The sequence below is a fragment of the Dipodomys spectabilis genome, unplaced genomic scaffold (assembly GCF_019054845.1).
Source record: "Dipodomys spectabilis isolate Male_0828 unplaced genomic scaffold, ASM1905484v1 ptg000045l, whole genome shotgun sequence".
Taxonomy (NCBI): Eukaryota; Metazoa; Chordata; class Mammalia; order Rodentia; family Heteromyidae; genus Dipodomys; species Dipodomys spectabilis.
The window spans coordinates 8,075,109-8,090,278 of record NW_024870722.1 but is presented as its reverse complement, the minus strand read 5'-3'; the positions used below and the strand labels follow the sequence as shown (position 1 = coordinate 8,090,278).

At 38.7% G+C, this 15,170-nt stretch overlaps 1 protein-coding gene across 3 annotated transcripts in view; it reads right to left on the bottom strand.

The window, feature by feature from the left end:
• Window positions 1-15,170, bottom strand: part of Cdkal1 (CDK5 regulatory subunit associated protein 1 like 1) — a 525,097-nt gene that overhangs the window by 108,178 nt on the left and 401,749 nt on the right. For all 3 annotated transcript variants that reach the window (XM_042678555.1, XM_042678556.1, XM_042678557.1), the window contains one exon: window positions 10,286-10,348. In XM_042678555.1, coding sequence (XP_042534489.1) covers window positions 10,286-10,348 — 63 coding nt within the window. The remainder of the gene's footprint in view (window positions 1-10,285; window positions 10,349-15,170) is intronic.

Below are 15,170 nucleotides of genomic sequence, written 5' to 3'. Positions count from 1 at the left end.
AGCAAAGCAAAACAAAACGAACAAACAAAAAACCCAACACCCACAAACCTACTGTAATAATGTCTTCTTAATTCTGTATAAAACCCCATGAGGGAACAAATTACTGGAGCACAGAACTATTTTTCATTTACTATTCTTCGCAAGGAGAAGTCTGAACGTTGTCTTGTGCAGCTCAGGACCTGTGCTGAAGGCACTATGGAAATCAACTCAGCTGGGGCTCTGAGCAACAGACCACGGCACTCCTCCCCATCTTCACCTGTCCTGCTGCCATCTTCCTAGCTCCACCAACAGAGACTCTGGGCAATTATCTCTTCAGCTTTACTTAGCATTCACTCTGATCTCTGGCATAGCCTGTTTCTCTGGCTAGAGACATCCCCAGCAGTCTGGGCTCTCGAGTACTCAGTCCTTTGGCTGGGATTATACTGTATGCTGCCAACCTAACCCACTCTCCTCACAGCGAGGGAGTCAGGAAGGAGAGCAAGTTGGACAGGGTTCTACTGTAAGCTGGGTGTCAAGCAGTGACCAAGCGCCATCTGTATCATAGTAGCTTTAAGGCCCAGCTTCAACCTTGTTTTCCTTGCCTGAAGCTGATGTTGAACTCATCAGGACAGAGGACCTATCTACTCTGTCCACTGTCTATCTTTATTCTTTCTCATATCTCTATTTAGATTTGGCTTTGGGATTGGGGACAGAGAAGATTATTCTTTCTCATATCTCTATTTAGATTTGGCTTTGGGATTGGGGACAGAGAAGATAGAAAGGCCAAACTTAACCCTCAATTTAAGTTGTGTTTGCCAATCCCTCTCTTGTGAGAGCAGTTGCCATTGTGGATGTCATGTTTGTGCAAAAGAGGTGATAAGTATGGACTCCAGGGGGTGAAACTTCTCTGAAACTCTGACTGTGTAAGACTGAGTCATTACTTAGCCTCTCTGTCATTCAAATGGAATGACAAGAGTACTCACTTTATAGAGATGGAAGAAGAATCCAACTTTCTGTGTGTTCAGATAGCTTTGAGAACACTGCCAGCTATATGGAGTTTTAAATTATTGCTTTAATATAATCACTATATCTTTTTTGATTTCATTGTCAATTCTTGGGGTAATAGATAGGACAGAATTCTGGCATCTACAGATTAACAGCACTACATTCTCTGCCATGCATATAGGTTCATACTTCTCAGCCAGGCACTGACAATAACAAAATAAACTAAAATCCCCTTTGTAAACTATAATACTTATTTCTTAGAACAATATGCCATTACAAGGAAAAAGGAACATACATGGGTACGCTATCAAATGCCTAAAGGAAACATGACTGCTACTCAAATTGCAAGCTGGGAAGGCTTAAAAGCAAGGCCATGCTTTTGGATTGTTTGGTGTATATACAGAAGAAGGAAGGCTGAGAGACAGTGAGGAAGCAGGCCACAGCTGAGCTAGGACTGCACCTATGGGAACAATACAGACATCCTGAGAAGGAAGATACTTTAACAAATGAACACACAGAAGCAGCATTTCGTGTGTCCTTCATTTCCAGTCTGAATCATTCATTTGGCTTTAGAGTAGAGCTGACGAAATGGACTGAACAATTATGAAGTATTTACTTCCTTATAGTCCAAAGCTACATGTGAGGCTGGATTTTGGGTGAGGTCATGTATCAGTATAGCAATAAAGATGTTCAATTAATTAGACATTTATTCAATTGTTCCTGATATTTAGCAACATTCTTAGAAGAACTTGAAAAAAATCTTTGCCAAAGTCAGTAAGTGAAGTGAAATGCACAAATGGCTTTGGGCGATCTGCTGCGGAGAACTGTTTTAAGCACGGCATAAACATGCCAAATCAAGAACTTGTTTCTTTATCTACATGTGCCATAAAAATTTGGCTCTCATAGTGTCTGATCCATTAAAAATGGGATTTGCTATTTCCAGACAGCAGATAGCTCAGAGCTCAACAGGGCCAGCAGGCAGGAATCCCAACTCCCATCTCCCTCTTAGAACAGCTCAGAGTGCTCTACTGCTATGTGCTCTACTCAAGACACAGGAGTAATGCATGCTTGACCATACTAGGATTGCCTTTGGATTGAGGCACAGGTTCACTATTCTTCAAATATAAAAGGCTGTATATCAGCAGACGCCTGATTTATGGAGAAACATTAGGCAGTACATGATTTTTTTTCAACAAGGACATATGATACAGGTATTGAAACAATGCTGCAGAGAAATGACAGACTTAGAGAGGATAGTAGTATAACCCAAGACTGTTAACACAGATTACTACTGTATGTTTTTGCCTAAAGCCTCAGAAATATGTCACTGTACACTAGAGGATAAGAATCCCATGTCATTTGTACTAATAGTTCTTGAGATAGTCTTAGAAAGTGTGGATTATTGAAATGCACAGCAATTTGTTTTGCATATTTAATATTGTGTTAAAGAATGAATTGTACTGCCAAGGACAAATGACTAATACTTGTAATTCTAGCTACTCTTAGGAGGCTGAGATCTAAGGATAATAGTTTGAAGCCAGCCTAGGCAAGGAAGTCTGTGAGACTCTTATGTCAAATAGATCATTACAAAGCCAAGAGTGGAGCTGTGGCTCAAGTAGTAGAGTGCTAGCCTTGAGTAAAACAATTTAGGGATAGTGTCCAGCCCTGGGCTAGCGAACATGCAAACACACAAACACACACACACACACACACACACACACTTACCTATACCCCTACACCCTTCCCATACACTGTTGTACTAATATAATTGTTGAAGTCAGGATGTCTAGAGACTTCCTTCTTTCCTCTCTTTCTTCCTTGGCTCCTTTTCTCTTTTACTTGGGATCAAACCCAGTGCCTTTACAGACTGTCACTACTATTGTACTTTATGATTTTTTTTTTTGAAGGGGTTTCTTATTTTCCAAGTAAGCAAGCTTCCCCTGCATTACCAAACCCCTAGGTCTTCAAGACAAAATGCAGTAATTCCCAAAGAATAATGTTTTATAGTATTTAATGACAAAAATAATCTAGGGTAATACTGGTTCCACTTTTCTCACACATTTACTATCTTTACTAACTATCCACAGGGTTAACTACTCTTCTAATATCTATTTGTAGATACATCTATCGATAAATATATCTATATTTAAATTTTGCACTAGTACAAAATTGTGTACTCTGCCTTAGTCGTTTGAGCCACATGTCCACTTTAAGCTTTTTGCTGTTTAATTGGAGAAATTCTTATCTCCAGCAGATTTGTCTGCTAGGCTTTGAACTGTGATTTTCAGATATCAGCCTTCAAAGTAGGTTGGATTACAGGCATGAGCTACTGGTATCCAACATTTCCACTATTTTTTTTTTTTTTTTGGGTCTGGTCGCGGGGCCTGAACTCTGGGCCTGGGCGCTGTCCCTCAGTTCTTCAGCTCAAGGCTAGCGCTCTACCACTTGAGCCACAGCACCACTTCTGGCTTTTTTCTTTTTGCTTACGTGGTGCTGAGGAATCGAACCCAGGGCCTCAGGCATGCAAGGCAAGCGCTCTACCACTGAGCCACCTTCCCAGCCCACTATTTTTAATCCAACCACTGTCTACAGTAATATTCGATTTACCTAGGCCTTATTACCAGTTGTTCCTAAGAAAGTTTTCAAGGTAAGTATAATTTGTTCCTAAAATACTAATGCTTTCAAAAAGAGGGTACATACCTCTACTGTTTTTAAACAAAACATGTTTCTTGATATAAATCAATCCCAATTCTTTCACTTGAGATAAATTAAAGTGTGCTGAGGGTCTGGGATTAGAGGTAAGTGATGGAGTCCTGGGCAACTGCACCACAAGAGGTGCTCTGTTAGTGACTTTGGGATCTGAAGCCTGTCCTCCTTTTTTTTTTTTTTGTTGGTCATGGGACTTGAACTCTGTGCCTGGGTGTTGTCCCTGAGCTCTTCAGCTCAAGGCTAGCACTCTACCACTTGAGCCACAGCACCACTTTTGGTTTTTGAGTAGTTAATTAGAGATGAGTATCTCTTGGGGACTTTACTGCCCCAGCTGGCTTTGAACCATGATCCTTAGATCTCAGCCTCCTGAGTAGTTAGGATTACAGGCGTGAGCCACCGGCTGTCCTCCCTTTTATTTGGTACTCTGTCACTACTTACTGCAGCTCTGAGTTCTCAAACTGAAATAAGGATATTGGGTCTAACAAACAATGTCTTGTTCTCATAGTCTGGATGTGTGGTGGGGGCTTTTCACCCAGCTCAGACAAGCTTAGAGGTGTGAGATAGGCCATTCTTTGAATCTGCAGGGGTATCATGCTGTTTTTGGACACAGGAAAATTTTACTACAGAGAATTCTTGCCCTAGACGATGTGTTTTTGTTGGACTTGGGTCCCTACCCCAAACATGTGGTTTTTGCCTTTAAAAGCTTTGTGCATGCTACTTTTTGGGCTGCAGGTCTTTGAGACAGGAGTCTATGTGTAGTTGCCAGCTTTCTAATGAAGACTTCCAATTTGACCTCTCAAAACGTGGCTTCTCTGTTGCTAGTGGTTGAGTTCCTGTATAACAAAGCAAGAACTAACCTCTTCCTAACTGCTGTCAGGGCAATCAGGCATCTGTCTACATTTGTTAGAATGGACTTAAACAAAACAATGGACAGTTGGTGGATGTGGAGTGGGGAGAGTAAACAGTCACTTGAACAGTCTGGGCTCAGATTGGCTTTCACACAAATTCAGAGCTGTATTTTGGATCTACCAGATCACAGTAACAAAGACTGCTAATTGAGTAAAGTGCTGATATTTGTTTTTCTCAAAGGAGAACTTATCAAGTATGTTTATATATACAGTTTTGTGATATAGAAGAATTTGCTTACAGTTAGATATATGTCTATGAATAGAAAAAAGTTATTAAAGTAATAGTTATCAAGTGAAAAAGAAAAGCTAACTTTACCAACAATGACTCTCAAGAATGTGCAAAGATTTACATTTCTACATGAAGAACACAAATTATTAAAAGAAAATAAGGCTGAATATTGGTAGCTCACATCTGTAATCATAGCTACTCAGAAGGCTCAGATCTGAGGATTACAGCAGGAAGGTTCTGGACTCTCTTATCTCTAATTAACGACTTAAAAACTGGACGAGGAGTTGTGGCTCAAAGTGGTAGAACACTAGCCTTGAGCAAAAAAGCTCAGGGACAAAGCCCATACTCTGCATTCAAGTCTCACAACCAAAAACAAAACAAAACAAAAAAGCAGCCTCCAGTACAAAATATGTGAAGTATTGTAGTAGTGACAACTGTTAAATACTCATCGTGTGTGTGTGTGTGTGTGTGTGTGTGTGTGTGTGTGTGTGTGTGTGTGTGTGTGTGTGTGTACACTGGTACTCTACCACCTGAACAATACCTCCACTTTCAGAATTTTGCTGGTTAATTAGAGATAAAAGCCTCAAAGACTTTTCTCCTGGGCTGGCTTCAAACCTGGATCCTCATATCTCAGCCTCGTGAATAACTAGGATGATAGGCATAAACTAACAGGACTTGGCTTAACACTCTCTTTTAATGTGGAGAAGATATTAAATCACTCAGATGAACTGAGTTTTAGAACTTGGGAGATGTTAAAAAATTGCTGTGGATCTAAAAGTTTTTTTCTTCCCTAGCATTTTCATATTTTTATAGTAACTTTTTATATTAGTAGATTATTAACATCTGTGTTTAGCTAATAAACCTAGATTTCCCCCTGAACACATAAGTTCTGATAAAAATCTACCAAAAAAGTTATAAAAAAAAAAAGGAGATCCTTTATGTACATAGTAAGGTTTTATTCAGGCCAAGGACACACAGTACACACTAATTTGCATGACTTTAATAAAAGGTGTTCTAATTATAGCCTGCTTTAACTTACCTGTGACTTCTCCAGAAGGGGGAGAAAAAACAAAAACAAAAAAACTCTAGGTTGACCCCATGGCCTAGAAGGCCTCTGGCCCTGTAACCTTTCCCGGTACTTAGCTTGGTGTATTTTCAGAAACCACAAGGTATATTCATTAAAATAACGGAGAAAAAAAATGCATGAAATATAGTCAGATGACCTTCTGGATTACCTTACCTATGTTCCCTTTTATTAGGGAAGATAAATGAGAACTTTCTTTGCATAAATAATATTTCTACGAATGGTTGCCAGGTATGATGGCATGTATCTATCATCCCAGAACTTGGGAGGTAAGGCAGGAAGATGGCAAGTTAGAAGACTGCCTCCACAACCCAAAGGAATTATTGAAGAGAATTCTTTTAATCTGGACACAGAACCCAAAGCACTTGAAAATGAAATTCAATCTGAAGCAACATGTATTAGTAAAAGAAAGTATTTCCCAACTCTCATCTGGGTGCACATTTTGCTTTGAGTTTTGTTTGCTGTTTGCAACAGCATTTAAGAGAAAACCAGCTGACCATTTACTACCTAACAATGGTTTTGGGTCTGATTAAGAAATGCACCTGGCCTCCTTCAAACAATCTGCTTGTTTAACCTGGTGACTTTTCTGTGTCTGGGGTCAGGCCGGAGCAATCTGGGGTGTGGGATGGAAAGAAGAGCAAACATAACTGACTCACTGAGAACACAACAGCGCTAACTGCCCTTTGTAATTACAACTGTTTTAGCAGTTTCCAGTAGGCAAGGCTATCATTTAAGTGACCACTATAATTTGGGATGAAATCCCAGGAAATGGTGCCAATTGAAAAGGAGTTGTCTTTCTGAGTTTACTCAGCATAATGAAGCCAGTGAAGTGCTGAGTTTCCCTTCTTCCATGTAAAAGTACAAGGGGAAGTTAACACTAAAAGGAAGTTAGGTAGAGAGAAAAAGAGATTGCCAGAAGAGTCACTCTCAGGAGCAAGCCATGGCTTAATCTTACTCTTGCATCTCTTGTGGTATGGAAAAATTTCAACCATACAGAAAACTGTACAAAAGAACGAAGCCCACAACTTCTTACTTTGTTTTGAAATTCATTAACACATGGTCCATTGTACTTTACTGAACTCTATTCATGTCTCTCTGAGGGGTATTCTTTAAGCCCCAGTTTTGGGGCTTAAAGTCATGGCCTTATGTCCCGCTTTGCTTTTTTGCTCAGGGCTGGCACTCTACTATTTAAGCCATACTGCTACTTCTGGCTTTTTGCTGGTCAAATGGAGATAAGTCTCTCTGATTTGTCTTCCTAGGCTGGCTTTGAACCTCAATCTTCAAACCTCAGCCTCCTCAGTAGCTAGAATTATATGCATGAGCCACCAGCACCTGGTCCTCCGAGTTCTTTTTACAGTAAATCTTCAACAGATGATATTTTAATTTAGATAAGCTTCCATTTACAATATTGGTGTATATTTCTCTAAAAATTACTCTAGAACTCTCACGGAGCATAAGATGCTGAAGCCAACTTTAAAAGATCTTGAAAATATTTCACAAGAAAACATCTATCTGAGCCGGGCACACCTGTAACCCTAGCTACTCTGGAGGCTGAGATCTGAGGATCACGGTTCAAAGCCAGCCCAGGCAGGAAAGTCCATGAAACTCTTATCTCGAATAAACCACTAGTAAACCAGCCGTGGCGCTGTGACTCAAGTGGTAGAGCATTAGCCTTGAGCTGAAGAGCTGAGGGACCAGCTGAGCCCAGGCCCAGAGTTCAAGCCACACCACCGACCTACCAAAAAACAAAACAAAAAACAAAACCTAAACCAAAAAACAAACAAAAACCACATCTATCTGCTTAGAAATCTAATTTGACTGCCTTCAACTGGGTAGTTAAAATGACAGAGTAACTTGAAATACCACCCTCTTATTTTGTTATTTATGAGGGAAAAAGCAACATTTTAAAACTGAGAAATAGGGTTAGTTTATCTGTGTGTGGTTCCAGTTATCTCAGAACATTCCAATAAACAAGAGACAAAGTTACAAGCAGCAAGGTTACATTTGTAGGGTTGGAGCTAAGAGAAGTAGGAGGTTAATAAAGAGCCCAGGCACTGTCCAGAACAAAAATTTCCTTTTTCCTTCACTTCACACACACAGAATAAAACAGCACCTAAAGCAGACACATGGCCAAACTTCAGGAGCTTCAAAACTCATTCATCAAGCAGTCTAGCTACTTACAATAATTTATTATCCATCTTAAACTAAAGATCAAAAGGCACTTTTATTCAGTTCTTCATTACCCAATGACTAATTTGTAGGGGAATGAAGCCTTCACAAGAGAAGCCAAAATAATCTGAGGTGACTTTGATATAATGCCACAAAGGATATGAAGAGGAAGCTGGTAGAAGCTGCAAATGGCTAGATTCCATTAAGAGGTCTAATAAAAGAGTAATGGAAATTCCCTTAACTGTAAATTAAAAAAATGTTAGAAGTGGGCAAAATGTAGACAAGTTGGGTGAAACCTTTGATTTGCCATAGCTTTTTCTTTTTCTAAGCTTTTGTTAAATGTTAACTTTAGCCACTGTTGCACTTACGTTAATTAAATGGCTTCACTTAAAAAAAAAAAAAAGTGCAACGTTCCCATTAGAAATGTGGCCAATCTCATTCCTTCTGCTGCTGTAATATTCAGCAGCCCGTGCCTTCCCCTTGACTTGTCAGACACCAGTGGCTTTCTCAATTTCTTTCAAACAGAATCCCTGTATTCTGCCAAGTGATTGGCTTAGCTTGAGAAATGTTCACTTGAAATAATTTAAATTCTAAGACTGCATATTAGAGTGGTCACATGGAACAAAAACACCGCTTTTTACCAATGTTTGGCACATGAAGTCAACTGGTCACTTAGGAAACCACTAGAAATGATTTAAATTCTCCAAACTTCCACAAACCATTGGGCACAATTTTGTTGCTGTATAAAGTGTTTTTTCATACTCATCATTTTGACAAAAAAAAAAAAAAAAAAGACCTTACCATGTGGTACCTGTAAATTTACCTGTAAATTCATAGATAAGGACTTTAAGTTTACAGGAACATTTCAGCTGTGTATTTCTGTTTGCCTCTGAAGTCACTTCACATTAATAGATTTATTGGAACATAACGAACACGGACTAGAAGTTTCACACAAGTCTCAAATCTGTAATGCATTTCCCCATGGAGATGGGAAAGTGTTAAGCATTTTTTATAAAATAGTTCCAAGTGTGTGTGTTTTTAAAAAGAAGTTTTTAATCTATGAAATACATATATGTAAAAAATGTCCAGGAAATTTTTCAAATAGGAAGGGTAAAGGGTGTGGGTTAGAATAGGAATGAGGAGTCTTTTCTTTTTATTCCTGGCAGTACTGAGGTTTGAATTCAGGGCTTATGCTTTTTCAGTAGGTATTCTATACTCTACCATGGCTCCAGCCTACAATGGGTCTTTAGAAAGTATTTAAATGGCAATTTGGGAGCCATCACACTTTTTGACCATCTCTGTCCAGCAAAACTCTTGGTGATGGATATTTCATGAATAATGCTATTGACTGATTTTTAAAAAAGGACGACTTATTTAGCAAAATAACTAATACAACAGTGGAGAGCCCAGACCTGGCAAGTAATGTTTTAACTACTTTTCCCAATGCAAAGCCTAGGTTTTCATTAAGTATTTGGAAAAAAAACAAACAAACAAAAAACAAAACACAAAAACCACTCATATTAAGACATCAAACAAAAACTTTACCAAAGGCTGTCTTAAAGGTTTGAGATTTCAGTGCCAATATGTAGCTAGATTTGTGTTGTTTAGGTTCTTGTTGTTTTAAAGCTAGGTAAGTGTTAGACCTATACTCTAGCTAACTGTGACTAGATTTTAATGTGCTAAAAATACTATTCTAGTTCACAAACGCAAATATTGTTTCTTTTTTTGTTTTTTTTTTTTGTCCGGTTGTGGGGCTTGAACTCTGGGCCTGAGCACTGTCCCTCAGCTCTTCAGCTCAAGGCTAGTGCCCTATCACTTGAGCCACAGCGCCACTTCCGGTTTTTTCTTTTTTGCTTATGTGGTGCTGAGGAATCGAACCCAGGGCCTCAGGCATGCAAGGCAAGCGCTCTACCACTGAGCCAACTTCCCAGCCCCGCAAATATTGTTTCCTTTACAAATGTTGAAAAATTTTAAGCTGAAATACAAGTGTATTTGCACTTAGCGTTACCATATTTTGCTTTTTCATTTTTCTTCCCTATTCTTCCTTCTTTCTTTCCATATTGAAAAAATTCATATATTGAAGACTGTGCTATACATTCAGAAAGATGTAAATCTAGAAGGGATCATAACTATACTAATGGGAACACTAATCATCATCAAGACTCCAATAAAATGTATTAATAACATGTTCATTTCTCTTACCTTGTGGTCATATGGATTGTAAGAATGAAATACTTGAGAAAGATCTTTTGTCCTCTGCTTTTTCTGTGAAAGAAAAATACAAAATATTTGGGTTGGTTGCTCATAGAAAGCATACATATGTGTTTATATCTATACCTAAAGATGCTGTTCTTTCATTAGAGATTTTGGCCTTGTGAAAGCTGATGGAACACAAGGGTTTAAGTGCAAACCAAAGTCGGAAGCAGCAAAGCAACCTCTTCCCAGAAAATTTTGAATTAAATTATGAAAAATTCTCTATTAAAATGTTTAACTTAGAGGTTAAAATGAAGAAAGCACAATACAAAGAAAGAAAATTCAGGCCACATTCAGGGCAGTTTCAGTTGCTTTGAACACCACTGCAGCTACTCAGATCTGATCCATGATACACACCTGCCCGAAGGATGGGCAGGCTTCCTGGGCACACCTTAGCCTGTCTGCCAATGGTGCCTTCATTCCATCAGATGTGGTGCACAGTACATATCACTTATGCTAAGTGTGTGATAAAGACTGGCTACATTAATGGATGAACTATGGCACTAAGTTGGAGAGGCATGTAACTACCCATATTTATACTGTGGATATGTAGCTGCATACACATAGTTAAGACAACATGTTCTTTTTCAGGGCAAACCCAGGTATTGCTCAAGTCTTGTCTACCCCCCCTGCTACTCAGCATCAGGGATAAGAAGCATGGGGTTATCCCATTCTAGCCAACATAGATGACAGTCTCTTTTCTTTTCTTTCCTTAAGGTTTTTATTGTAAAAATGCTGTTAGTTACATGAACAAGGTAATGAGTACATTTTCTATTGAGCATTGTTGCCTCCTCCTTTGTTTTCCCCTACCATTCCTTCCCTCCCTCCTCCACTACTATCCCCCCCACGCCAAAGTTGTAAAGTTCGTTTTCAACATAGTGTTGTTTTTTTAAAATACATTTTTATTGTAAAAATAGTGTACAGAGGAGTTACAGTTACATGAGTAAGGTAATGAGTACATTTCGAGCATTGTTAACTCCTCCTTTGTTTTTCTCCTACTATCCCTTCCCTCCCACCTCCCCAATATAGTGTCTTGTACATCTCATTGTTACAATGGGTCAACCTGTTTAAGCGTTTTTATCAATTATCTTTAAATATTTTATAGTGTTTTGTACATCTCACTGTTACAATGGGTCAACCTGTATCCTTATTTAAGCATTTTGTTTTTTCCCTTCCTTTTCCTGAATTAGAGAAGTGTATATACAAGATGTGGGGCACCGACATCAAATACAGTGAAAACAGGGTTCATACTGTGGGGGAGGAACATAGAAGGAAACAAAAAAATCACATGGTACAGTATAAATACGTTAGAAACAATATCAAGAAAGAAAAAAGATATTTGTGTCCCTATCTTGGGGTTCATTTCACTTAATATCATCTTATATGGTCATACGTACCTAGCTTTTGGCCTTTAGACACATGAAGAAATGCTCAACTTCTCTAGCCATAAAAGAAATGCAAATCAACATAACATTGAGAATCCACCTCACCCCAGTTGAAATGGCTATAATCAAGAACTTTAATAACAACAGATGCTGGAGGGGATGTGGACAGAAGGGAACCCTACTGCACTGTTGGTGGGAGTGTAAACTTGTTCAACCACTTTGGGAAGCAGTATGGAGGTTCCTCAAATGACTCCACCTAGAGCTCCACTATGACCCAGCAATCCCACTTTTGGGCATTTACCCAAACAAAGCCATAATAAGGCTACCAGCACAACTATGTTTATTGCAGCATTATTTACCATAGCTAAGCTAAGATATGGAACCAACCCAGATGCCCCTCAGTAGATAAATGGATCAAGAAAATGTGGTATACACACACACACACACACACACACACACACACACACACACACACACACACACACACACACACACACACACACACACACACAATGGAATTCTATGCCTCCATCAGAAAGAATGACATTGCCCATTTGTTAGGAAATGGAAAGACGGAAAAAATATTAAGTGAAGTAAGCCAGACCAAAGAAAACACAGGTCCCATGGTTTCCCTTACTTGCAATAACTAGTACATGTGGAGGACACACAGCTTCTTTTCTCATGTACTACGATCGCTGCACCGGCTCTGCCACCCCCTTACCCACTATGGACAATTTTTATGCTTCCTATATATGTAAACACAAATTTAAAGTTAGTAATTTCAAAGAAAGGAAGATATTCCATATACATTGATCTGAAATTTATTTTTTATGTTCACATTTTATCTTTGCCAAACTTTCATGCATGAGTCCATCACCTACAGTCTGTATGCAAAGCATGAAATCTAAGAGCTTTAGAAATCCAAATGTCTTCTGCAATTTAATCTTTAATATAATAATCTTTGCACAAGTATCTGTGACAGCCTGAGAGTTTGGATAGATAAAAAATTATAGAGGTCCAGTTTCAGTATCAAATAGAACACTACTTAGATATTATAAACGACCTCCTATCCCCCCTAAATCTTCCCAATGTGCCATCTTACCAAGAGAGAATGAAAAAAAAGAACAAGACCTAAAATGGAAATTCTGAAGATTTTTCTCTTCTATTTAAAAGTTAGAACCTTTCTAAATTTGAAGAACAGATTAAAATATGTATCATATTTTCTTAGCAATAAATACAGAAGTGATTGAATTTTTTTCTTGTCCATCACAAAATTAAGACTTCTGCATACATCTTAAAATTCTGTCATGTAAGTAACTTGGTGGTTGTTAAGCCTGACCCACTCTGATGTTATTCCAAAAGGTAACTGAGCTTCTTCTGTCTACACTTGTGAATGGATACTTGACTAGTATCTGCGAGGCCTAAAGAAGTATTCCCTACCTATTCCAGTATCCTCCTGGACATGTCCTTCAAATCTCTACTGCCAGAAATCCTGTCTGGCTTTTGTGTGGTCTTCTACATCCACTTGGCTAGGCAGCTGGCTGAGATAATAGTGAGGATTGTGTACTAAAGTCCTTTATAGATGCTGTTTTTTTTTTTTCTAGAAAATTCTCCCTATTTCAGAAATATCCTGGAGCCATAATTCTATTGGCAGGCCTGTAGATCCCTTGTTCTTATTGCCACATTCTGATGCCCACTGAAAATCATCCCTTGCAGCTCAGCTGAAATTTCTGCCTCTTCTGTCCTCCCCCTTGACCAGTGATTCCAATCACCTAACTTGAAGCAATTTAATACTTCTTTTCTCCTGAGAGTATGGATATTGCTTCAAGATGAGTACACAAAAATTTCCTTAGCTGATGAAACATTAGTTATGTGAGCCTTGGGATCTGTTGGATAGGATGGTCAAGTTGCTTGTCCATCAACGTTTTCATTAGCTTATAATTTTTTTCTTTTCTTTCCTTATACCAGTGTAGTAAAACAGTTCTTGGCTTACACTTCAATCAGAACAAAAATGACAAATACTAACACTTCCATTGGAAGGAGACTGATTTAACACATTGGGAAAATTTTTTTTTCCAGAAAGGAATTTATGCTAGAGAAGATAAAATAGAAAACATATCAATTTTCATCTTGGGAGGTATACCAAAGACTGATGAGTCTCAGACACTGTTGACCACCTTGAGCTGGTAGGCAGATAAGGAATATTCTAAAGTTGCTTTTTATGGTCTTTTCATGTGGGTTTGAATTTATATCTGTGTATTTATAGCTAAAGCTGACATATGTCTTTTGACTTATCAGATGGCAGGGCCCTGAAGCTTGAACCCAGGTCCTTGGTCCTATCAAGTACATGCTCTACACACACACACACACACACACACACACACACACACACACACACACACACACACACACACACAAACACACACACATTTTATTTTAAACTCAAGGGTCTGGGTACTGTCCCTGAGCTTTTTTGCTCAAAGTTTTCACTTTACCACTTGAGCCACAGCTTCACCTCTTGTTTTTTGGTGATTAACTGAAGATAGAGTCTCACAAATTCTCCTGCCCAGGCTGGCTTTGAACCATGATCCTCAGATCTCAGCCTCCTGAGTAGCTGGGATTACAGGTGTCAGTCACCGGTGCCCAACTTCTACATACACTTTTTGTCATCGCTACTTCAATTGATTTCGGAAGGGAAGCGGGATATAAGTAAGTGAAACACTATTTGGGACAGTGGCTATGTCCCATAGGCTGGTTCTGGGATGGGGTTTAATTCTCCAAGCCTCTTCTATGTCAATAGCAACATGTGCCACCCTAGAGATGATTTCTTTCAGTCTAATAAATGTTTCCACTTTCACTTAAAAAAAAGCCAGAAGTATTTTTTTCTTATAAGTTTATTATTGCACATATAGTAAATTCTTGGCTGTAAATATTAAGGGTTACTATATTCAATTATCTAAAAATCACTGCTTTCTTCCTTTCAGCTATACAGCCTAGTGGTATATCTTTTAGAATCTAGAACAATGCTTGGAAAATTATGGCCTACTGGGCAATCTAGACTACTTCCTGCTTTTTGTTTTTTTAAAGTTTTATTGTTACTATCTATGACCGTTTCCATGCTCCAACAGCAGATGGTCAAAACAGACCACAAACCTTAAGGTATTTACCATCTGGCTCTTTCCAGAGAGAAGTTAGCTCTGATCTAGAATCTCTATGCCTAACCATGTCTACAGCTACTAGTAGTTTCTTGTACAGCAAAATTAACTTCACAGCAAAATTCCTTGCACCTTCTACTTGCTCATGAAGACACTTCAAAAGCCAGTTCTAGCCAATTTCCTAAAATACCATGATGAAGATACCGGGCATAGCAAGAATTAGCTGTGTTGTTTCCAGGATTTTAACTTCCAGTGTCTTCTAGCTATAGACCGAGAAAAGGGCAGGGTGGTTTG